At 36.0% G+C, this 25,604-nt stretch overlaps 1 protein-coding gene and 1 long non-coding RNA gene across 2 annotated transcripts; one reads left to right on the forward strand and one right to left on the reverse strand.

Moving 5' to 3' along the window:
- Positions 1 to 19,625, forward strand: LOC119071463 (brain-specific homeobox protein). Its single transcript, XM_037176320.1, has 6 exons — positions 1 to 446; positions 9,946 to 10,127; positions 12,966 to 13,088; positions 13,349 to 13,394; positions 15,746 to 15,876; positions 19,209 to 19,625. Exons 1-6 carry the CDS (start codon positions 163 to 165, stop codon positions 19,436 to 19,438), a joined length of 996 nt encoding a protein of 331 aa, XP_037032215.1. The 5' UTR covers positions 1 to 162; the 3' UTR covers positions 19,439 to 19,625.
- LOC119071469 lies at positions 17,408 to 19,611 on the reverse strand. Its single transcript, XR_005086664.1, has 2 exons — positions 19,581 to 19,611; positions 17,408 to 17,708 (listed from the first exon to the last, which is right to left on the reverse strand). It is a non-coding gene; the product is annotated as an uncharacterized LOC119071469 (long non-coding RNA).
- Positions 19,626 to 25,604: the final 5,979 nt, after the last annotated feature.

A 25,604-nucleotide genomic window follows, 5' to 3' on the forward strand; every position in this document is an offset into this window, starting at 1 on the left:
CTAGTTAGAGGACACAAATCGTCATTCCAGATTGTCGATTAAGGGATGAAATTGCTCATAAATCTGGCTTTTGTGAATTTTTGTATAAGTTTAATATCAAAGTTGTGTAATTTGCCATGTGGTTTTTCAATTAAACTTAATCTGTTATGCTAACTAAAAATAATGTCGACGAAGGATATTCAATTTACCGAAAATAAACTTTCTATTCAACAAGGATCGTATGTTCAAAAAACGCCATTTTTGATAGAAGATATTTTACACCAACGTAATAACAGTGATCATTTGCAACAGAAAATTAGTGTAAATAAAATAAGTAACAATGGTGATAAGGTGATCACAGACATAAATAATAAAATAGTAAGGAACAATAACTTAAATGAGCTTATGTCAAGTGGTAATGTTCAAGGAAATGAAGAGGATTATAGAAAAATTCTGCAGCATGAACGGTAAGATAATTGTATAAGCTTTTATCATTGCCGAATCAGTTACATCCGTCGGTTCTTAAATTTATGCAACGAATTATAAGTGACGGTCATTTATTTTCATTTGATAAATAAGTGGAGGAATGGTGTACCTAAAAAAATTCGTGTCCGGATTCAAAGAGACTTTGATGTCCGAACTAACAGAAATCTCATTTACAAATTGTTGGTTTTTCGTTGTTGCCTTAGACGAATTATACCTAGACTCAAAGCACCTAGCAGGGTAATAGAGGATTTACCACGTCAAATAGAGTAGTTTTTTGATACCAATAATACCACTAGCAGCCCTAATGGTAATTTTGCAATGACATTATGAAAAAAGGTATGGAAATTTTCGCATACTTCGATTAAAGTACTACTTTATTTTTTTCCATTACCCTGGACTGGAAATTACGAACAAAATGACGTTAAAAAATGTGTCCCCAGCATTAAATACGAAATGTTTGATAGTGTGAGAATTGGTGGGCAAATTAGCGTGAAGAATGTGAATTGGTTTACCACACAAAACTTTCGAATTTAAAAAAATTGAAATATGGGAAAGATTACCTTGACGATGAACGATGAAGGTGGAAACTTTCAGAGACTGGAAGTGTTACTTCAACCGGTTATCGCGCAAATAATAATTTGATAGACACACACTTTTGACACTAGGTCCGACCTTTTGCGCGGGTCAGGTCCCTTGACTGACACTGTTCTAAATGTATTTTTGACGTATTCATAAAAACTTGTCACATTTAATACATAATATATTTACTATATTAATGACTCCACGCAAATGACAGTAAAATTTTAAAAAAAAAATTCTTGGAAACAATCGAGCGTAAGGTGGAATGATTTTTGACCACTTTTTGAGCTCTCAATTTTCTTATAAATTTTCAATTTTCAAGATTTTCAATCAACCTCAAATCATAAATAAAATCCCCCCCCCCTGACGATTCTCTTGCCCCCCTGGGATTTTTAAAGAAAATAAAAATTTTACACTGACTAAGCAAAATAAGAACGTAAAAAACCTCTGACTTTCAAATTTCGTTGAAAAAAAAATCTTTGCTCGCTTCGCTCGCACATAACCAACTCTTATCATTTTGCTTGCAAGAGTAAGAAATTCAATTACTAACAATTAGTACTGCTATTCCCATGTTATCTTGTCGGTTTTGTTTTTGTATATAACTTCTTTAAAGAATCCAAAGTAAGTCTATGAACGGAACCGAAATTACACAGCTTTGAAATTGCTGACAAGTGGAAATTTTTTATTGAATGTTGCTGGAATGAGATTCAATGTCAAACACGACACCCCATTTTGAAGCATGAGAATTTTTCGACTTCAAAATTTCGCCTGATGTGCATCGGGGTACACTGGTGGGAAGAGTGCGGGATCACGGGATCATCTCTACCGGAAAGAGATTTTGGGAAAAGTTAATGTACGCGAATCAAACCCTTTTTCAGTATTTCTAAATGTTGATGATCGCGAAGTTCCTAAAAGTTTCCGTTGGGAATGCAATTTTGTGTACCTTTGTAAACCTCGGTTTCAGTTTCTATTGAAATCTTCTGAAGATATGGCAACCTCGGTGTCACTATCCGAGAATGAACACTTTCGGAACAAAGAGCACAGGACAGCGAACGTCATGAAACTCTTAACTTTGGGGTGTCCTTCAAGCATTATGAATGTTAACTGAGTGAGGCCAAACTTTCGCCTGCGTCGTAATTTTATTTTGATGCAGTGTTTTAGTACAAAATCTCAAAAAACGTAAAAACTTCCATCTATTGAAAGTAACCATTTGAAACTATTTGTGTTTCCGTTACTTGAGATAGAGAGAAAAGAAAAGTAAATCCATTCGATTCTAGTCTGTCGTAGAAAAATATTTATATAAGGCGTGATCTTTTTGTGATATGATTAATAAATTGAATTGAATTGAATTTGAAAATATCTTACTCTTGCAAAGCAGATGCTTCTTTAACTCTTAGTAAAAATAAGAAAGCGTAAGAGTTTTGTGTTAAAACACGATTTTAATAAAGAATACGCAAAAGAAACACACGATCCCGGGGAGAAAACATTATTTCCACCAGCGTCGTAGCTATGCTTTCTAAATGACTGTATTTAAATAGATAATTTTTACTTTGTGCGATTCACCAACAAAAAGCGATAATCTCCATATCTACAACTTTTCAAAAATGGAAACTTCGGGTCAAGAAAATAAATTCCATGCAAGTGGAAATGAGAAAATTTTCGCCTTCGGCGAAATTAGACTACTTTTAAAAACACAATAACTTTTCGAAATATTACGTTGGGGCACTGCCCCCCCTGGCCATTCATCCTGGCTAAGGGCCTGTGAATTACGGCCCTCGCTTCGCTCTGGCCGCAAACTTCACACTCGTAAAATTTTTACAATGTTCTCTTTGATTCATTTAATTCCATGTATTTAAAAAAAAATCTTCAGAAAGTAGTTGAGATAATTCATCTTATATTGCCTGCAAAAATTTAACTTTTCTATTAAAATTTCTTACATTTTTTAATCAAAGTGTGCTAATTTGATAACAGGCATTTTGCTGGCGTAAGATGTGGTTGTAAAGGGAGTAAAAAACTGCCTACTTGATAAATGACAATCAACTTGATAGTCAACTATCAAATTCGTTAGTCAGCTATCAAACTACCACTGATAGTTGGGCATCGAATGATGAAATTATTCTTCCTACTAGTTTCATGTACGTCGAAAACAAACTTATATGATTTACCCAGACTACCAAACAAAATCAAATTTCATCAAAGTAATCTTTTTTAATTGAGGCTATGATCAACAGTATAAAATCCCGTTTTTCTCGGATAGCTTCCAGATCCTTAGTCCTACATAGCCCATCTTCGAACTTAGCCTCGGGATTTTAATTCCACGTATTTAAAAAAAAGAATCATCCAAATTTGTTGAGAATTACTCAAGTTATCGTGCCTTCAACGAAAAACTGTTACCCACATTTAACGTTTTTCATAGCATTTCATACATTTTCAATCACAGTGAACCTTTTTGTTACCCAAATTTTTCGGTATTTTCTGGTGTAAGACCCTGACTTTCAGTCACGGGAATTAATGATAATTTGACCCGAGTATTAACAACAAAACTTTACATTCGCGGTAATTGACACTTTGGCAAGCCAATTCATTTTTATCCCAGTCGACACTGTAACATCTGGTGTTTTCGGTAAATTGGGATTGAAATTGATCAAGAAAATCGGAAGCAAAATTAAGGAATATACAAACGAAAAGCGTGCGACGTCGTGCCTCATTCAACGAATTAGCATCGCTATCCAAAAGGGGAATGTAGCATCGATTTTGGCAACGATTCCCCCTTCAAAGAAGCGAAATATTTTCGTCAAAAATGTCAACACCTACGAAATATGCATTTTATACAAATTGTTGTTGGACACATTTTATCGCACCAATGAAAGTACTAGGTCCCACCTTTTGGGCGGGTCAGGTCCATTGACTGACACTTTTCTAAATGTATTTTTGACGTATTCATGAAAACTTGTCACATTTAATACATAATATATTTACTATATTAATGACAGTAAAATTTGTCAAATTTTTTTTCTTGGAAATCCTCGAGGGTAAGGTGGAATTATTTTTGACCACTTTTTGTGCTCTCAATTTTCAATTTTCAAGATTTTCAATCAACCTCAAATCATAAATAAAATATGACTCGTGTAGATTACGACCCTCGCGTCGCTCTGGCCGTAAACTTCCCACTCGTATGAGCTGTCTATTATTCTGTCTGATTGCCTTTTTGTTACATCAGAGTAGATGCGAAGCTTGTTTTGTGAATGTGGAACGAGCACTTTTTCACAAAATAAAAAAGTGCGATAGATGTTCTTCTCTCACACTTTTGCGTAAAAAAAGGAAGTTCCCCGGTACTTAATATACCTTCACATGGTGACATGGTAATAAATGAACTTAATTAGTTTTTGGTTCATCGTTAAAAATAACTCAGTTTACCAATATTTTCGGTAAATTGATACCACTCTATAATGGTAAAGGGAGTAAAAATATTTGTAAAAGGAGAAATTTATTGGTAGACCGAGGAAAAATAATCCCTCGATTTCCCATTCACAAAACCTTCAATCGTGAATAAAATATCACGACTCGTGTGAATTACGGCCCTCGCTTCGTTCTGGCCGCAAACTTCACACTCGTAAAATTTTTACAATATTCTCTTTGATTCATTTAATTCCATGTATTTTAAAAAAATCTTTAAAAATTAGTTGAGATAATTCATCTTATATTGCCTGCAAAAATTTAACTTTTGTATTAAAATCTCTTACACTTTTTAATCAAAGTGTGCTAATTTGATAACAGGCATTTTGCTGGCGTTAGATGTGGTTGTAAAGGGAGTAAAAAACTGCCTACTTGATAAATGACAATCAACTTGATAGTCAATTATCAAATTTGATAGTCAACTATCAAGTTGTTAGTCAACTATCAAATTTGATAGTCAACTATCAAATTTGATACAACTATCAAGTTGTTAGTCAACTATCAAATTTGATACAACTATCAAGTTGTTAGTCAACTATCAAATTTGATAGCCAACTATCAACTATCAAATTTGATAGTCAACTATCAAGTTGTTAGTCAACTATCAAATTTGATAGTCAACTATCAAATTTAATACAACTATCAAATTTAATACAACTATCAAATTTGATAGTCAACTATCAAGTTGTTAGTCAACTATCAAATTTGATAGTCAACTATCAAGTTGTTAGTCAACTATCAAATTTGTTAGTCAACTATCAAATTTGATAGTCAACTATCAAATTTGATACAACTATCAAATTTGATAGTCAACTATCAAATTTGATAGTCAACTATCAAATTTGATAGTCAACTATCAAATTTGATAGTCAACTATCAAGGTCTTAGTCAACTATCAAATTTGATAGTCAACTATCAAGTTGTTAGCAAGAGATGTTTACACGTTAGAAGATTGGCATCGAATGATGAAATTATTCTTCCTACTAGTTTCATGCACGTCGAAAACAAACTTATATGATTTACCCACACTACCAAACAAAATCAAATTTCATCAAAGTAATCTTTTTTAATTTAGGCTATGATCAACAGTATAAAATCCCGTTTTTCTCGGATACCTTCCAGATCCTTAGTCCTACATAGCCCATCTATTTGAAAAAAAGAATCATCCAAATTGGTTAAAAATTACTCAAGTTATCGTGCCCTCAACGATTTTTTGTTACCCACATTTAACGTTTTTCATAGCATTTCATACTTTTCAATCACAGTGAACCTTTTTGTTACCCATATTTTCGGTATTTTCTGGTGTAAGACCCTGACTTTCAGTCAAGGGAATAAACCAGGTATGGTCTGTTCATACAAACCGGAGGACATACAAAGTTAGTGTTAGTGTGCCGACAAAGTATTTATTTTTATCACATACGCGCGGTGTTCGGATGTTAAAATTACTTACCTAGAAGTTTAATTCAAAAATTACACTTCAGTTCTATGTTGTTGTCTCGTTTTCGCTTATGTGATAAAATAGAGTACACACTTGTCACTATCAGTCTCGGCAAGCCTCGACTTCTTCGTGACAAGTGTGTAATATATAATTTATTTCGTCAATGGCATCCGCCCCCTGTCTACTTGCATTTTTAATTTTACAATAAAAGAACAGAAAAAGATTATACATGTCAAGTTGAATGAAAAAAGTAGAACAAAAACATAAATAAAAACATTCACTAACGTCACATAGGAGTGAATCACGTCTCGTTTGACCAATAACCAGAAAGTCGTCAATAGGTCGTTTTCTGAGCCACCTGGAAATGAACGGTTAGTGGTTAGCGGGAGCCAGTCGACTAGACTGGCTCGATTCGGCACAAGTCGATAAGACTCGGAGTTAAGTCGTGAGACCACTTTTTAAAGTCGTGAGACCTAAATAACCTAATCGATACCGATTAGAAAAAGAACCATAGGTCCAGCATATTTGCAAGTGAAATCAGTCATGAAATTTTGATCTTACCATTCAATTTGATTGGAATCTTCAACATTCTAACAGTCGTTTTGAATGAGTTCCGCGGCATACCCTGAAACCAAAGCTGTGAGAAACGGTTAAATTCCAAGCACATGTTATTTATTGGTTCATGGTAACCATACGTAGTCCTGTGTTCACCGACAATGAGTAGATCGTCAGCTCGAGTGGGACGAGGATTTAGAGTAATTCTTCTCGTTATTTCAAATGAATCAAGACCACCACTTAAAAGGTCAAAAGTAAACAATGCACAGGCATTTATGCTGCGTCTAGCAAGCGGTTCAATGTCGATGGAGCAACATCTGTCAATGTAAGGTGGAAGTTTATAGTTCTCGTCACGTCTCACTGATCGTTTGAGTGCAAACATCAAAAACTTCTTCTGAATCGATTCAATCCTATAAATGAAAGTTTCTTGATACGGGTGCCAAACGACCGAAGCATATTCCAGATACGAACGCACATGTGCAAAATATAAACTCTTCAAGGTTTTGACATTCTTAAACTCCTTACAAGTCCTGATGACAAAACCGAGCATCGAATAAGACTTAGCAATTACGTATTCGACGTGTTTACCAAAGGTCAGTTTTTCATCCATGAGAACTCCTAAGTCTTTCACCAGTTTCAAGCGAGTCACCACAGTATCGTTGATAGAGTAATTGAATTCAATCTTTGACCTTTTGCGAGTGAAAGACATCACATTGCATTTTCTTACGTTTAAATAAAGCTGGTTGACTTCGCACCACCGTAAGAACCTGTTCAAATCTCTCTGAAGAGCAGTAGCATCAAGTACAGTTTTGATCACTTTGAAGATCTTCAAATCGTCTGCATACAACAGATGAGTAGAGGAAGAAAAAACTTTCGTGGCATCGTTCATGAACAATATGAACAGAAGAGGGCCAAGATGGCTACCTTGAGGAACGCCAGACGTCACATTAAAAGTCTGAGATGACCACCCAGACAAATTTACGCTTAGATAAGACGTAATCCACGCCAACAACTCAGAATGAACTCCAAACTTCTTCAATTTGAATAAAAGAATTGAATGCTTAACTCGGTCAAAAGCTTTTTGGAAATCAGTGTAAATGACATCTAGCTGATGTTTAGACTCCATGACTTTAGTCGCATGACTTACAAACTCCACTAAATTCGTCGCTGTAGACCTTCGTTTCATAAAGCCATGCTGAGATTTCGAAATCACATGATTAAATTTAAAGTGGATAAGACAGACTATCAGCGCAGTTCTTCAAAAGAACGGGTGAGATTTTGTCAGGCCCTTCGCCCTTACTGGTGTCAATACCACGTAAATGGCTCACAACATTTTCAATAGTCAAAGAAATCGATCCAACATCAACAAGTTGATCAATATGGTAAAACTTACGGGACAGGTCTGATTCTCTGACTCTCGTTATCAGTAACATAGACACTTTGAAAGAACTCGGCGAATAAACTACAGGATTCAATAGGACTGGAAGATTTTTTATCTCTTTTACGCATCGTTGAAGGATAGCCTACAGTTTTCTTGCGCGACTTCACAAACGACCAAAACTTTGACGGATCCGATGTCAGCATTTTCTCAGTCTTTGTCAGATACCTGCTAAAAGCCAAATCACGCACTGTGCGAAATTCTTTACTTAACGACAAAAAAACCATCTCTAATCTAGATCTCTCAATGGGGTCATTCTCAGAATTAAGACGCTTACTAGCTTTGCTCGTCCTATTTTTAAGGTTCCTTAGACGTTGGTTGTACCAAGGCGGGTCATCAATCGTATAAAGAATCTTAAACGGAAATAGCAACACCAAATGTTAATCAACATTTTAAAGATCCTTTCAAGGTTCACGACCCACTTAAATCAATTATGTTACACTTAAGGCTTTACATTAGAAGTATAACTGGGAAAATGTTTTGCCAAAAGCCGTCCAAACAATACGAAATTTGAAATTAAAAAACAAACATTAAATTTTGATCATAGGCAACGAAGGTCATCTTTATTAGTCGCTTTATTGCTTTATCTCCAAACGCTGGAAATCACAAAAGGATCGTTCCAGTTGTTTATTTGTGATTTTCTATAATACGGTGTAAGAAATATAAGAAGCTACATTTTCCAATGAATGTACAAACGAGGTATGGTCTATCCATACAAGCCCGAGGAAATAGCGATTTTCATTGGAAGGTGAGTTTGTTTATATGAAATCGCTATTTCTTCCGCTCCATACAATTGTTGACATTAGACCATACCTTTTGCATACATTCATTGATTCATTCCACATGCGATTTAAACGTTATAATAAGTGGACAAATGTATTACATTAGCGTACGAAAAAAAAACTTTTTATTTCACTTCGTGCGAAAAAAAACTGTTTGTCGCACGCTACCATCATTCAATCATGTGTGAGAGAATCAAACAGGCAATTCTGCCTACTTGATCACAAATAAAATTTTTGTTCAGCAAGAACGTGTAACGTGTTGTGTTGTACACAGTGTTGATCGATTTTAGATGGTATTTTGATTAAAAAAAATGTTTTTCAAAAATAGTATGTTACATTGGGTGCTGCGGAGGTAGTTCATTACATGAGGGATCAATTTGTGATACGAGCGGAACTCACAAATGTGTGTTTAAGCACCAAGGTTTGAAAACTGTTATTTTGACAAGGGTAGAGTTTGCATATCCGAGCCGAAGGCGAGAAAACTATGAAAAAAAATTAGGCAAATACTTTTCCTTCTCACAAAAAAAGTGAAAAAAACAAACAATCTGTTGTTCCATTGAAACGTTACATTGAAACGAATATAGCTAATTGGCAAAATTGGCTCACACACCACACGCATACACTTCTTTAAAAATATTGATCCCAAAAACATCGCCTTCGGCTCGGATATGCAAACTCTACCCATGTCAAAATAACAGTTTTCAAACCGAGGTGCTTAAACACACACTTGTGAATTCCGCTCGTATCACAAATTGATAGCTCATGTAATGAACTATCTCCGCAGCACCTAATGTAACATAATATTGTTTTGACTTTAGGTTCATTTTTTCGGCAGTACGTCGAGAATAATCACATAAGTTGCTATATCAAAACCGTTCCTTATGTCGCTGACCACGAAAATCTGTTTTCCTTTTTTAAAATTCCTTTTTGCTTTGACGAAAGGTAAAATCAAAAAATTTTCTACGGCGGCGGCCATCTTGTTTTCATGGTATTTGAGGTGGCGCCATACTATTTGGTTTATATCCACAGCTAAACCCTTGTACGCTCTTAATGTCAAACCAGCTGAAACCTACATAAAAAGCACATACCGAACGATCCAAGCTTAATCTATTAGCTTCTCATTCCCATACGTGACAAAATCAACTGTCAATATGTCAAGTTTACAATGAAAACATGTTAAAAAAAATATGTTCAATTCACGCATCGGTTCAACTTTTTTAATAAAATTTCAGATTTAAATTACACGAGCGAATACCAACCACACAATCACACTTCAACGCACCAAATCAAAATATGCTTTATGCATCCAATCCATACAGTGATTCGTCAGGTTACCTTCAAATGGCATTGGGAGCTTACTTGACACCATCTGGTGGTGGATACAAAAGTGTCGATCCATATTTTCTATCGCAAGGTAAATTTAAAATTATTTATTTGCTTTCACATATCTAACGGGGTCTTTATAAGAAACAAGGAGACTATTATACGTGTTATTTATGAAATAAAATTAAACAATTTACTGTGACTAATTTAGACGTGACTAAATGTATACTTTATGTAATTATAAAGTTTGTCGGACACCACATAGTTATCGCACAGTCCATTCATTCCGGTCACTAATTTGTTTGCTACCCAAACAGTTTTTCTTTATGGTTGTAAAATGTCCGTCATCATAGTAATACCATAGTATATCACAGTTCCGTACGGTTGAATTGGTTGAAATTGGTTATGTTCGAACAACGGAGGACGTAATTTAGATGCAGTAATTGAATAATTGATTACACAGCCCTGCTTCTAGCATGAACATGAGAAATATTCGAAGGCTTTTGAAATCAAAATAGGCCCTGAATTTTCTCGGAAAGATAGGAGGAAACTTTGGAGGCTTTTTGACGTTGGAAAAATGAGTGTTCGTGCTAAAAGCGTTGATAACGTTGATTTTGAACGTTTAAGACGAATCTACACATGGCTAAATTGTTGCCTACATTCGGGCACAAAATTATTATTATTTTGATGATAATTTTGGACTCGCATCCTTTTCGGAAAAAGTCCGACCATCGTTTGGTGTTAAAATGTGTTGGCTTCCAGTAAAAAATTTAAATCTGTGTGGTGATGTCACGTAAGCAGAGAAAACTCAATATTTCATGAAAATTCACACATACTTTGAGTTTTCTTGGTCTTAGGTTACATCACCACAAACATTTCAATTTTTCATTGAAAGCTAATATAACAAATTTTAACACCAAACGATGGGCGTATATTTCCAAAAGGGATGCGAGCCCAAAATTGTCATCAAAATAATAATAATGTTGTGCCCGAATGTAGGCAACAATTTAGCAGTGTGTAGATTCGTCTGAAACTATAGTTTATATATAAAATGCATGAGTGATGCATGCGTTTAAAATTTATTAAGTACATTTCTAGGAATATTCTTGTTTCGAAGTGCCTGAATGAATTTGAAAATGGTTATGCTTAGTTTCCTCTTACCAAAAAAGTACTCCGTATGAGAGACAAAATTGAATTTTTTCAATTTTTTCTTTGTTTATTTGACAGCTTGCTCTCTGACTTTTTGTTGAGTGGAGTGGACACTTTAGTTACCTATAACTTTTCGGAAGGTGACATTAGGGTGTCAGTGTCGGTACGAAGTCTAGCCATCATCAGTTGTTTCCACTGATGCCTTCCCAAGACAGCAGTATACTTTCAGTTGCGGCCCGCGCCGAAGTCAGAAGGCTGAAGCCCTCGTATACTTTTACTCATATGTTATTAAATATGCTATTTAACGTTATGAGCGAAGGAAAAATACCACCGAGTGGAAAATTTTATTTCAAGGGTGTTTGTGGCCAGAGCGTGAGCGACAACGTTTTCACAATAAAGAAGTGAGTCGAGCAGAAGGAGCGATGTTCTGTGATTTTAAATGATGTTTAAAGTAAAGTTGATCAAAAACCTGTCTGTGGTGTCAGTAGCATGACATGCGTGGTATCGTTGGAAAGCTAGTTACATCGGCTACCCGACACACAAACAAAAACAGAAAAGAATGTTTGATCCAGATCCGTTAAAATGTCAAAACTTTCACAGGTTCAGTTCTCAAAAACCGCCCGCCGACTTATTTCTTTCTTTGGGCTTAAAATGAACAGGATATCATTATTAATAATAATTATGAAAAAACATAGCTAACGCCGACCCGTACGAAACACCTATTCGTATCAAAAGCCTTTAATGTGGAACTCTTCATTTCTCTTACTTCATACTCTTCTCTACTGAAAAGCTATTCGCCCTTTAAAATCACTTACACTATCCACTCTTTGCCTTGTTATCATATACAAATAAATTGCCGGAGTCCCTATAGACAGCCCCGTACGAAGTCAACTTTCGTAAATTCCTATTTAAACAGCTATATACCGCTATATTTACCTATATTTTCCTATAAATAAACATTTCACATACCAATATGCTATTATATAGCTCTATATGCCTGTATATAGCTCAATATAGCTGTATATAGTTATATATAGATGTCCATATATGGAATGCCTGAAGCACCCCACACACATAATCAATTACTTCTATGTTAACAGAAACTCTCTAAGTACCATTTTTCCAACTTTATATCACTTTTACTAAAATACAATATGGCCGCCGGCAGACATTTTGTTATGTACATTCGTTAATACCTTTCAAACAAAAAAAAATTCATGAAATTCGGTCAAAATTTACTAGAGATATTGACAAAATACTTCACGTTCACTGTACGGCCGAGTAGCCGGATAAGAGCTCACTCCAAGAGACCTAGCTCACGCTCTGGTGAATCGAATTCCATAAACTTTTTTTCCCCGATTGGTACGATAAATACCTATCTATTAATGCGAAAGTAGTCGAAATCGGTTCAAATTTAGCCGACCTACAAGCAAAAACAGCTTGCCTCCCAGTACGTGGTTCACACCAAGGGCTCTAACTCACAAAGCCGGTGATCCTATTTCCAAAAACCTTTTTTTTCGATCGGTTTTGTAAATACCTTTTATTTGACGTATCACTGACAAGTGTAGTGCTCAAAAGTCTGGAGATATCGTCGAAAAACACTCAGGCACTTATTGGGCCAAAGCTCCGGAGAGGTCGATCCGAAATCACCCATCTTCAAACTTAGCCTGTCTTTTGACATTACCAAACGAGGAAAAAAAGACTTTTTAAAGACAAGCAAACACTAATAAATACTAAGAAATCAACTGTTGAACATCTGTGTTTTTTTGTACTCATACAGGTATATTCAGTGGAACACATCTATTTTCTGGATCGTGTCCAGTACCCGAACTTGCTCTAGGAATTGGAATGGGAGTTAATGCTTTAAGACATTGCAGAAGACGAAAAGCTCGAACAGTTTTCAGTAAGTATACTTGATACTTGAAGTACTTAAAACGTCAAAAACAAAAACTTAATTATTGTACATTTCATCCAATGGAAGTATAAGGAAGACATAAGTAAACGCACTCATTTCAATATTATTTTGACATAAATTGACAAAGCGTTGATGATTTGGCCGATCGGCCATAGATGTTTTATACTTTCATTGCATTCAGCAAACATTTTCCATTTTTATGTCTAATTTTGTCATATTCACATTACGTTTCTCACACATATTTAAAGGTGATCCACAATTAACTGGCTTGGAAAAACGCTTCGAGGCGCAAAGGTAATATCTGTTAGAAATATATTTGTTATAATGATCGCTTATAAATTGATCAATATAAGAACTCGGGACTATATTATTGTTCTTCCCGTGAAACGTTACCTACTAAAACTTACGACATTTAATAAGAAATTGTCTGGAAGAAACATGTAGTGTAGTACATCACTTAGCAGTAGGACTAATGATGAAAATAGTACTTCTTGTAGATAGGACCTTGGCTTCTAATGATTTGTCCTATTGTTAAGAGGTAATACTTTACCGCCGTTAACTAAAGCTAACTTTATGTCACGTGTTTGAGTAATAGTATATTACTAGTATATTACGTAAAGCATTGTACTTACGAGGTTCCAAGTTGTGTATTTGACAAGTGGGGAATACAGCCCTCCCCTTCGGGTCGGGCTGTAACACCCCACTTATCAAATACACAACTTGGAACCTCGTAAGTACAATGCTTTACGTGATTAGGCAATGTAAATGAAAATGAAACATGCCGTAACACGTAATAGTAGATTACATTGGATGCTGCGGAGGTAGTTCATTACATGAGGGATCAATTTTGTGATACGAGCCAAACTCACAAGTGTGGTTTTAAGCAACAAGCTTTGGAAACGGTTATTTTGACAAGTGTAGAGTTTGCATATCCGAGCCGAAGGCGAGGTATGCAACTACACGAGTCAAAATAACCGTTTCCAAAGCGAGTTGCTTAAAACCACACGAGTGAGTTCGCGAGTATAATTTCACAACATTTATGTCGCGCTATTTCATTCACTGCCAGACTAATAATAAACATAAAAAATACCGATAGCAAAAAACCAACAAAAAAAATCTGTTGTTGCATTGAAACGTTTATAAACGACTCTAGTCTGCTCATGAAATCGGCTCACACTTCTTCTTAACATTAATTCCGAAAGCATCACTGGCAACACTACTGTTTTGATGACATGTTGACAAACTACTTCGACTGTTTTGTTTTTGTGAAGTGCTAGATTCATATTTTGCGTAATATTTGTCGATTTTGGTGGTGTTACAATAAATTTCGCTGTGAAGTGAAGTGAATACATGATAATAAAGACAAAAGTGTTGATTGTTTTTGAAAATAAGTTAAAAATGCAAAAATTAAAATTGTTTGGCCATAAGTGTTCGTCGAAGTTGAAAAAATTGAAATTATGGCTATAGACAAAATGGCTGTCACTTATTTTTGTATTTTTTTTTTCGAAAGTTTTTAATGAATTTGCTTAGATTGGTGTGCACTTGATTCAGGTGACAAAGTTTGTGATATTAAAACTAAAATAACATCGCGAGCATTGTTTCGATTTCAGTGCTAAAGAACATTTTATGTGATACATTTTTGCTGATAAGTAATGAAATTCTGCTGGTATGTAATGAAAATCTCCTGATATGTAATGAATTTTCATATGAATATTCCTTCACTTGTGATGTAATGAAAAAGTTCCCACATGTAACGATCGCTTTCCGCGGGTGGGAAATGTACGTGTAACAACAACATTCCGGGTGGATAGGCAATAATAGTACATTACTATGCAAGGGAAGTAAAGTGATATCTCGTATCCAGATGAGAAAAAGTATCCGAGGGCGGCAGCCCGAGGTACTTTTACTCATCGTGATACGGGATATAACTTTATTTTCCGTGTGTAGTACGACGTTTTACTATGCGAGTGATGTAAAGGTTATTGCCTATACATGTAACAGCCTTATTACATGCACCAGCATAGTAAAATACATTAAACTTATCAGCAAACATGAATCTCAATGTTTCAACATGCTGTGACGCAGATAATATCCACTACAAAACCCGAGTTAAAAATAAAATTTCTCGATTTCGTATGTTTATTATTGACCTTGGTCCTCGGCTTCGTCGGATCAACAAAATTCACACGAAAAATCTAGTTTTCATCTTTGGATCACTAGTAATGTACATTACTTATTATTTATACAAATTATCGAATTATAGTATATTACTTCCGAGGTTCCAAGTTGTGTATTTGATAAGTGGGGTGTTACAGCCCGACCCGAAGGGGAGGGCTGTATTCCCGACTTGTCAAATAACAACTTGGAACCTCGTAAGTACAATGCTTTACGTGATTAGGCAATGTAAATGAAAATGAAACATGCCGTAACACGTAAATATCTTAAATCGTTGCGTATGAGTTCAGCTCGACTTATTACACTTGAGATATCAATGTAAACTACGTACGCGTGTATATGTCCAATATGTCCCAATATATGGATAACGTCAATATCGTATTGAGAGAAGAATTGTATCGAAATCAATGAAACCAGTAATTCAATGACGGTCAAATTAAAAATTAAATTGCGAATTAAATTGTTAACAGATACCTGTCGACACCGGAAAGAGTAGAACTTGCATCTTCATTGGGCTTGAGCGAAACTCAAGTGAAAACATGGTTTCAAAATCGTCGCATGAAGCACAAAAAACAGTTACGACGAAGAGAAAATAATTCAGGTAAGATAAGTGTGTTCATTTAAGATCCGTCATCGAATATTGCATAAGTCTTCAACTTCGTTGGTGCGCCTGTCGACAGCTTAAATAATTTTTAGGGAAGGGTTCCACATTTGTTCTACACTTTTTAGCCCCGTACGAAGTACTGGGGGCTTATACGATTAATATGCCGTTTGTAACACGTCGAATTGGAAGCAGACAGTAAGGGCAAAGCATTTGGTTATGTTCATAGATGACGAATCCGCAATAAAAAAAATGTCCGTCCGTCCGTCCGTCCGTCCGTCCGTCCGTCCATCCGTCCGTCCGTCCGTCCGTCCGTGACCCCTATAGCTTGAGTAAATCACAACTTTTTTTCAAAATTCTTTTTTTCCCCGATTGGTATCGACAAAAGAAAGGTCAAGTTCGAAAATGGGCATGGTAGGGTCGGCCCCTCCAGAGCTAGGGCCCTATAGGTGTTTTTCAGTCTTTCGACGATATCTACCGAAATACGCACGCAATAGCTGCTTGTGATAAATCAAATGAAAGGTATTGACGAGTAGAACAAAGTTGCTGAACATTGTTTTTGGGTAAGATGCAACGTGGGCTTGTTGGGAGGGCTCAAAGGTCGTTACTCGGCCCTAAGTGTTTTTTGCACATAAATCGAGTAAATCTCATCCGATTTTGCTAGATTTTGTTCCATTTGAGAGATTATTGAATACCGAAATTAACGTGGCGAAAAAAGTTTCAAATTTGGGCCCTTGGCCTAAGGCCGCTACTCGGCCCTAAGTGTTTTTTGCACATAAATCGAGTAAATCTCATCCGATTTTGCTAGTTTTTGTTTCATTTGAGAGATAATTGAATGCCGAATAGAATGATGGCAAAAAAAGCTTCAAATTTGGGCCCTTGCACTAAGGCCGCTACTAGGCCCTAAGTGCTCTTTGCACATAAATCGAGTAAATCTCAACCGATTTTGCTAGTTTTTGTTTCATTTGAGAGGTAATTGAATACCCAATGGAAAGTTGGCAAAAAATTTTGGGTTTCTAAATAATGTCGGAAATTGTTGGTTTTATTTGAAAGGTACTTCGTACGGGCTTTCGTAATTGCGCTATGCACAATTTTAAAAATGATCAGTTTCAGTAAATTTGACAATGCCCAACTTGACTTGCATTTTGGTAACAGACGCATTAGAAGGTTGTAGACGTATTAGGGTTCCGGGCTTATTAGGGCTACGGACGTATTATGGTTGCGGACGAAATAGGATTACGGGTTGTACGGGGCTAAGTCGCAGCAAACGCTCCGACTGTTCTGATGCCTTGTTTTTTACATATTGATCATCATCATGCTTTCGCTCGACAAATATTGGTTCGGTTAAAAAATTTAATTATTTTTGTTTGACCAATACCCTCTCCAGCAAACAAACTTCGTTTTCACGCTGTCAAAATACCACCACCTTTTTTGTTTGTAGAATCATACACCGTTGCCGAATTTCTAATTTTACATGTAAAATGCGAAGGCTACGTTGCATTTTTACCACCTTAATAAATGAAGTTCAAGTTAGGTTCACAGTGTTTCAAATATCCGAAAAAACGGCGTGAGAAAAATTAACCGTTTTTCGTGATTCTTTTTTTGTAGTGTAAGGAATAGATGGGAGTATAAGATAGGGTACAAAGAAGTTCGATACTACTCACGTCACGGCGCCGGCACTTCCCCAAAGTCAAAAAATATTTCGAAAATACGAAAAACGTCCCCATTTGTCAGTCAGATTTTGAAGCAGGTCATGTTTAAAGTCAATCGAAAGGTAATTGAAGAAGCTTTCAAAAGAGCCCTATCTTGCTATGCTTCGACTTCCCTGTGAACTTTTACGGCTGTTCAAAGTCAGAGTTTTAACATTCGGAAATATTCTTCAAGTCCAGTTGCAGTGACAAATATGGCTTATTAGAAAGGTTATTTTCATAGCTGTCAAATGACATCAAATTTGACCATATTTGTCACTGCAACTGGACTTGAAGAATAATTTTCGGATAATAAACCTCTGTCTTTGAATGGTCATAAAAGTACATAGGGAAGTCGAAGCGTAGCAAGATTGGGCTAGTTTGAAAGCTACCGCAATTACCTTTCGATTGCCACTAAACATGACTTAAAAATCTGACTGACAAACGGGGATTATCGAAATATTTTTTGACTCTGGGCAAGTGCCGGCGCCGCGACGTAAGGGGTATCGAACTTCTTTGTACCCTATCGTATACTCCCATCTGTAACTTACACAACACAAAAAAAGAATCACGAAAAACGGTTGAAGCAATATGAGATGTAGGCACTCGGTATATTTAAGAGCTTCCGAGCGTACGCTGAAATTGTAGCATACATTTCTGCGTTTCGAAATTTTTGATCGCTGATATCTTTTTACGAGAGCCCTTTTTGAAAAATGTACGACCACATTTTCGAGTAAAAATATGTCAGCTTTGAATAAAAAATAAAATTGTCTGTGAAAGTTCCATGTGCTTTGAGAAAAGTGTACCTTTGATGCAAATTTGGGGCATCGGTACAGTTTTCTCAAAGCACATGAAACTTTCACAGACAATTTTATTTTTTACTCAAAGCTGACATATTTTTACTCGAAAATGTGGTCGTAAATTTTTCAAAAAGGGCTCTCGTAAAAAGATATCAGCGATCAAAAATTTCGAAACGCAGAAATGTATGCTACAATTTCGGCGTACGCTCGGAACCTCTTAAATTCAGTTTTCTTGAATTGATTTTTCTTTATAAAGCCGACGGTTGTTATTTAAACGGGCTGTTCACTAGTACTGGCTTCGTTTTAGCGTCGTTTATGCATCAGAAGGGCGGCGGTGCATAGATCTATCTATTATGAATTGTGAAACTGGATAAATATTGTATTATAGTCTCCAATTAATTATCAATGGTTTGTTACGCTTTGATACGGTTCGATACGGTTTGATTATCACTACCACATAAAGAGGAATAGGAATTTCTTCTCTTCCACTTACAAATTAGACTCCACCATTCTTACAAAATAAATTAATTGTATTATTAAGTCGTATTTTCAATACCCCATAAGCAAGGAAAATTCTATTTGGGAGGAAATTGTTATCGCATAAAATATCATATTTCGATAAAATGTTCTTCCCAACAAACTACATTTAGAAAGTTTTGCCGACAAGAATAATAGCCAAACAATATCTTCTTGAACCACAAGGAACTTTCTTGTGGCATAATTTATTTAAAACGAGAAGCACTTTCGAATTTCTTGTCAACTTGAAATTCAATTAATTTTAAGACAATATTAAGTGACTCCGAAGTCAGTAACGCTTCAAGTTATTTTTGTGTTCATGTTGCAGAACCAGTAGACTTTTCTCGTAATGTTACGAGCAAGTTGAACCAGTCATCGGATACAACACAGCATTCGAATCGGTCATTTTCCACGTATTCTATGAACGAAAAGAAAACTCTTGGCATGTTAAGAAGTGTATCTTCCGATGACATGATTAAATCGAGTGATGAAAATTCGGATGAAGAAAGTGATGTGGACGTAGACATCGTTGGTGACCCCAAAGGATACATGACATAATTTAAGTAGAAAACCAAATTGATCGAATTTAATTATGTATTTGCATTGTGTTCATGGCAAAATGATGTAACAGGAGTGATATATTGGGTGTGTAGATATGTAGGCCAAGAGTCGAAAATAATATCAATTTAGTATAAATAACCAAAATTTGTAAATTATTTTTAGCTTAAGACAAAAATGCACATAGGCAGAAAACAAAATAAATAATTTTAAAATTTCGGAGTGGACTTTTCATTTTTCAATGGCTACAGTTCGAGGTTTATGATTTTATCAATCGCGTCGGCGATTAATCTATGAGAATTTGAGTCGATAAACATTTGATTCGGTAACTGTCTTTTTGACATGTGTTGAGTTTGTATATCGGAGCCGAAGTCAAAGGAAACTTTACTTCACGGCGCCAAAACTTTACAACAGTTTATACCGGATAATGAAACAAATTGTGGGAATGGCTTTTTGTATGTTTACTCCGACCTTGGCTTCGCTTCAAATCGGTAAATTTTACACAAGAAGTATCGTATCCATCAATTAGTGAATAATGTACTATTAGTTACTTGCAGTGAACTGAAGATATTCCGAAACAAAAAGATTATCTGCCAACATTGCCAAATTTATCAAAATCTTCGGACCTACGTTGTACCATGTTTTTAACGCCTATAAACGCCTACAAATTTTAAGTGAACGCTTCCTTTTATGAGAATGGGGACGATTTAAGGCTTCTTTACACCTTCCATTTTTAGCGCACTTTTTCATGACATTTAAATACGGAAGGGAAAAACAACTAAAAGAGTTGCAAGTGCGTAGGAAAATATGAATGTTGCTTTAAAAACTCTACAGTCTCTGTAACTTTTGATTGATAGATGAAACAAATACCTTCCACAAACACAGCGTGGGGTAATCTGGCAAACGGTGCTAAAACAACGCATTTTTCAAGTACGTAAAAGGTGAGCTCGCACACAATTTTTCAATACCAAAATTTTGTAAAAGGAGTCACAAAGTCGATGAAATGGCTGAAAAGGGTTTTCAGCAATAAACTTGCGTGTGCGAGTTCACCTTTCACGTAGTTTAAAAGTTCGTTCTTTTGACACAGTGTGCCAGATTCCCCGATACCCCTCAAAGACGTTGTCAACCACAAATTGTATTGCTTTAACTATTCACAACAACCATTCACACTCTTCAAAAAAATGGATTTGCTGGCTTCGGTCTACTAAGGTACTGTCCACTAACCTGTGTTGGTTCCAGCATGTAAATGAATATTAACATGGATTTTGCATATGAAATAAATACTATCAATTGGATTGTAAATGGTTGATAATGCTACAGTTGACCCCAACCAAATTTGTGTCTATAAAAGTGATATTTTTCAGTGGTCATTAATAGCCAGAAATATTTTTTTTCGAAATTGGTGTTTGTTGCCCCACTGAAAATGTTGCTTTGGCTCAAACCCGTTTAAAAAAAATGTTACAAAACTTTTCAAGATAACCTTGACGAGTTAAAATTCGAGGATGACACTTATCACCACTGGGAAGCTGATTTCATGTACTTCACTCACCGAATGACACCGATCTTCAGTTTTTATATGAAAGAATGTAATTTTGGCAACGTTTGGGTCGAGGTGATTTCACCTTACTTCGAAGCAGAATGAACCAAAAATTTTCTAAAAATTTAATTTCGTGTCGAATACAAACAAACAATTTTTTTGTCGTGTCTCCCCGAGACGTTATGCCAAACAAGGCTGTATACTTTGGGGAGGTCACGCAGATGCAGATACGCGGGTTACACACCACGTTTCATACAAAAAATTCACCACGCCATACAAATTCAATTTTGGTGAATTTGTTTGTATGGAAAAGGTGTATTCCCGCGTATCTAATAAAATGGCGATCTGCGTGACCTCCCCAAAGTATACAGCCTTGATGCCAAAGACCTCATATTAGTGTCAAACTACGCACGGTGAGCTTGAAAAAAGTCTAAACAAAAAAGTCGTTGCATTTTTTCGTGGATAACTATTTAGGACCATGCAACGTGTTAATATCAATAATAAAAAAAAAAGTTAACGGTACTTTTTTGAGAAAAGTCAATTTGAAAATATTGTCAACCCTACTGAAACTTTTTGACTTGTGAAAGTCAATATATTTTGATGCCACATTCACCGCTTGATAGCCTCACGTCTTACCTTTACAACGACACCTCATTTGATATGACCCGAACTGCATAGAAACATATTTAACGTATTGTACAAAAATAAACGCAAATCCAAAGAAAAGTTACTTTCTCGATCAATTAAATGACATTTTGAGTAGGACCAGTTATTGGTAGGTCAGCTCTAATAGCATGGTCTATGCAGTTCGGATCATAGCAAATGAGGTGTCGTTGTAAAGGTAAGACGTGAGGCTATCAAGTGGTGAATGTGGCATCAAAATATATTGACTTTCACAAGTCAAAAACTTTCAGTAGGGTTGACAATATTTTCAAATTGACTTTTCTCAAAAAAGTACCATTAACTTTTTTAGCCCCGTACGAAGTACTGGGGGCTTATAAGATTAATATGCCGTTTGTAACACGTCGAATTGGAAGCAGACAGTAAGGGCAAAGCATTTGGTTATGTTCATAGATGACGAATCCGCAATAAAAAAAATGTCCGTCCGTCCGTCCGTCCGTCCGTCCGTCCGTCCGTCCGTCCGTCCGTCCGTCCGTCCGTCCGTGACCCCTCTAGCTTGAGTAAATCACAACCTTTTTTCAAAATTCTTTTTTTCCCCGATTGGTATCGACAAAAGTAAGGTCAAGTTCGAAAATGGGCATGGTAGGGTCGGCCCCTCCAGAGCTAGGGCCCTATAAGTGTTTTTCAGTCTTTCGACGATATCTACCGAAATACGCACGCAATAGCTGCTTGTGATATATCAAATGAAAGGTATTGACGAGTAGAACAAAGTTGCTGAACATTGTTTTTGGGTAAGATGCAACGTGGGCTTGTTGGGAGGGCTCAAAGGTCGTTACTCGGCCCTAAGTGTTTTTTGCACATAAATCGAGTAAATCTCAACCGATTTTGCTAGTTTTTGTTTTATTTGAGAGGTAATTGAATACCCAATGGAAAGGTGGCAAAAAATTTTGGGTTTCTAAAATAATGTCGTAAATTGTTGGTTTTATTTGAAAGGTACTTCGTACGGGCTTTCGTAATTGCGCTATGCGTGATGGCCTCAAGTTGAAGCAATATTAATCGAAAGAAATCATACTTAAAAATGTGCATTATTATATGATTAGCATGGTGAAAAAACGTTTTAAATTTTAAAATCAAAAATTTAAACGAAAAATATCACAGCAAATCGCAATGAAACGATCAACGAATCCTCAACGCCCACACATTGCAAAACTACCAATTAAGTGCACTATAAATCCAATCAAACCATCCTTAGTCGTCTATTATTAAAGTAAATGTAGCATTTACGTATTATTACTCTACAATCAATGTCGATCATAACGAACAATATGAAATTATCGATTCGTCGGAAATATACGTACAGTACACCACCTTCCATACCTAGCAATATAATATACTGAAAAGTTAAACATTTTTCCCAATAAAAATGTGTAATGACAAGGAGTACATGTTATGTATAGGCGCATATATATGAAATTAACGCAGGCACGAGTATATTTATATTGGAATAATTACATTTACAATTTTCCGACCAACCCATCATAATGGAATTAATTCGTCCTTTGCCGATAATCCTGTCAGATAAGAGACCCCTTTTACATAAATAACATGGTATAATTGATTGAATTGAAGAGCAATTTGAATGAAAATTACGAATCATATTGAAAACGGTTTTTGATTGTAAGATCGTTGATGTTGAGTTTCAGTGTAAAACTTGAATGAAAACATTGAACGACGGGTGGCTGTTGACATTTTATTATCCCTAAATATTGCACATCCCTCACATCCGAATATAATCATGATGTGAAAAAAAAATGTAATAATTCTGAAGGTGTTTATATTAGCTTTGTGATTTTCTTTTGTTGCCAATTTAATTAAAATGAATGGGTTGTGTTCATTATTTAATTTTTGTGTTTAAGTAGAAAACATACCTAACGCCGACCCGTACGAAACACTTATTCGTATCAAAAGGCCATTAATGTGAAACTCTTCATTTCTGTTACTTCTTTTTCGTCTCTGCTGAAAAACTATTCTCCCTTTAAAATCACTTACATTATCCACTCTTTGCCTTGTTATCATATACAAATAAATTGCCGGTGGCAATATAGACAGCCCCGTACGAAGTCAAATTTCATAAATTCCTATTTCAACAGCAATATTTACCTATATTTCACTATAAATAAACATTTCACAGATGAATATGCTATTTTATCTACCTAGGTGAAAAAATAGCAGTGAAAAAGTGCTATTATTTCGCCGTCGGTAGATAAAATAGCGTATTCACCTCTGTCCAAATGTTTATTTAGACACTTGGGGTTATAACACTCGCCTTCGGCTCATGCAACCCCCAAGTGTCTAAATAAACATGTGGACAGAGGTGAATAATCTACTATTATAGCTCTATATGTCTGTATATAGCTCAATATGGCTGCATAGGGGTCATTCAAATAGTGCGCACGCACTTAAGGGGGGAGGGGGGGTTGTTAAAATCGTGCAGAAAAGTGCGCAGGGGAGGGGGAGTTAGCTAAAAGCGTGTGCACTCACTTTGGTCCGAAACTTGTAAACTAGAAATGTACCGAAAACCTACTAGAACTATCGCTTTGCTCAAGAAACTCTCTAGTCGGTCATTGTATATTCTCAAGAAAACAATCAGAATAACCAAACGCATGTGGAATTACTTCTTCAGCAAATGAAAGATTTCCTGTACAAGTAGGAGTAAATTTCTTAAGTCAAGCGCTCTAAAATCATTATTTAACATAATTTAGATACGGTGTTATGTTCATAGTATGACTGACACATGCGATATTTTAGTTCAAGACAGAGAAAGGTAAGTGCTATTCTACTTTGGCTATTGGCTTTGGTCTCACGTTACATAAGGAAATTGTATTTCCAAGTTCGAACTATACGTTTATATGGGTCACTTCGTCGAAGGATTGATTCCAAACACCTTATCTACACAATTTGTATAAGAATGAAGTCATCTGGATGGAACCAAATATCTTCTCTATACAATTTTGTAGACGGACAAAGTCATCTGCATTTAATTAAACACCTGCTCTACACAGTTTTGTAGTAAAATCCTTATACAAATTGTGCAGAGAAGGTGTTTGTGTCAACGCAAGTGACCTCATCCGTATACAAAATTGTGTAGAGTAGAGAAGGTATTTGGTTCAATCCAAGTGATCTCATCCTGACACAAATTTGGTTGGGAATTGCGCTGGAATCAATCCTTCGACGAAGTGATACATATAAACGTATAGTTCGACCTTGGAAATACAATTTTCAATAGCCAAAAAAGACTTTCGTGTGGTGTTACACTAAAATTGATCACACTATCACGCAAACACTAATTAAAGTTTATTCTATTGAATTTCTGGATCCGTTACCAGAAAAGCGGACAATTTTTGGAATACAATTTTTTTTCGAAAACGTGCGCACTTTTGGGGGGAGGGGTTTTGAAAACCGTGCGAAAGCGTGCAGAGGGGGAGGGGGTATCAAAAAGGTCCAGGAAACTGCGTGCGCACTATTTGAATGGACCCATATAGTTTTATATAAATGTCCATATATGGAATGCCTGAAACATCCCACAGACATAACTAATTAGTTAACAGAAACTCTTTATCATTTTTCCCAAGATATATCACTTTTACTAAAATCCAATATGGCCGCCGGCAGCCATTTCGTTAGGAGACCGGAAATAGTACTGACGCTTTACATTCGTTAATTCCTTTCAAACAAAAAAAAATCATGAAATTCGGTTAAAATTTACTTGAGATATTGGCAAAAACCACCACCTTCACTGTACGGCCGAGTAGCCGGATATGAGCTCACTCCAAGAGACCTATCTCACGCTCTGGTGAATCGAATTTCATTTTTTGCCCTGATTGGCACGGTCAATACCTATCTAATAAAGCACAAACAGTCGAAATCCGTTCAAATTTGGCTGGCCTACAAGCAAAAACTGGTTCGCCCCCTGTACCACCAAGTTCACACCGCATGATCGACTACTCC

Source organism: Bradysia coprophila (genome assembly GCF_014529535.1).
Source record: "Bradysia coprophila strain Holo2 chromosome IV unlocalized genomic scaffold, BU_Bcop_v1 contig_5, whole genome shotgun sequence".
NCBI classification, from domain to species: domain Eukaryota; kingdom Metazoa; phylum Arthropoda; class Insecta; order Diptera; family Sciaridae; genus Bradysia; species Bradysia coprophila.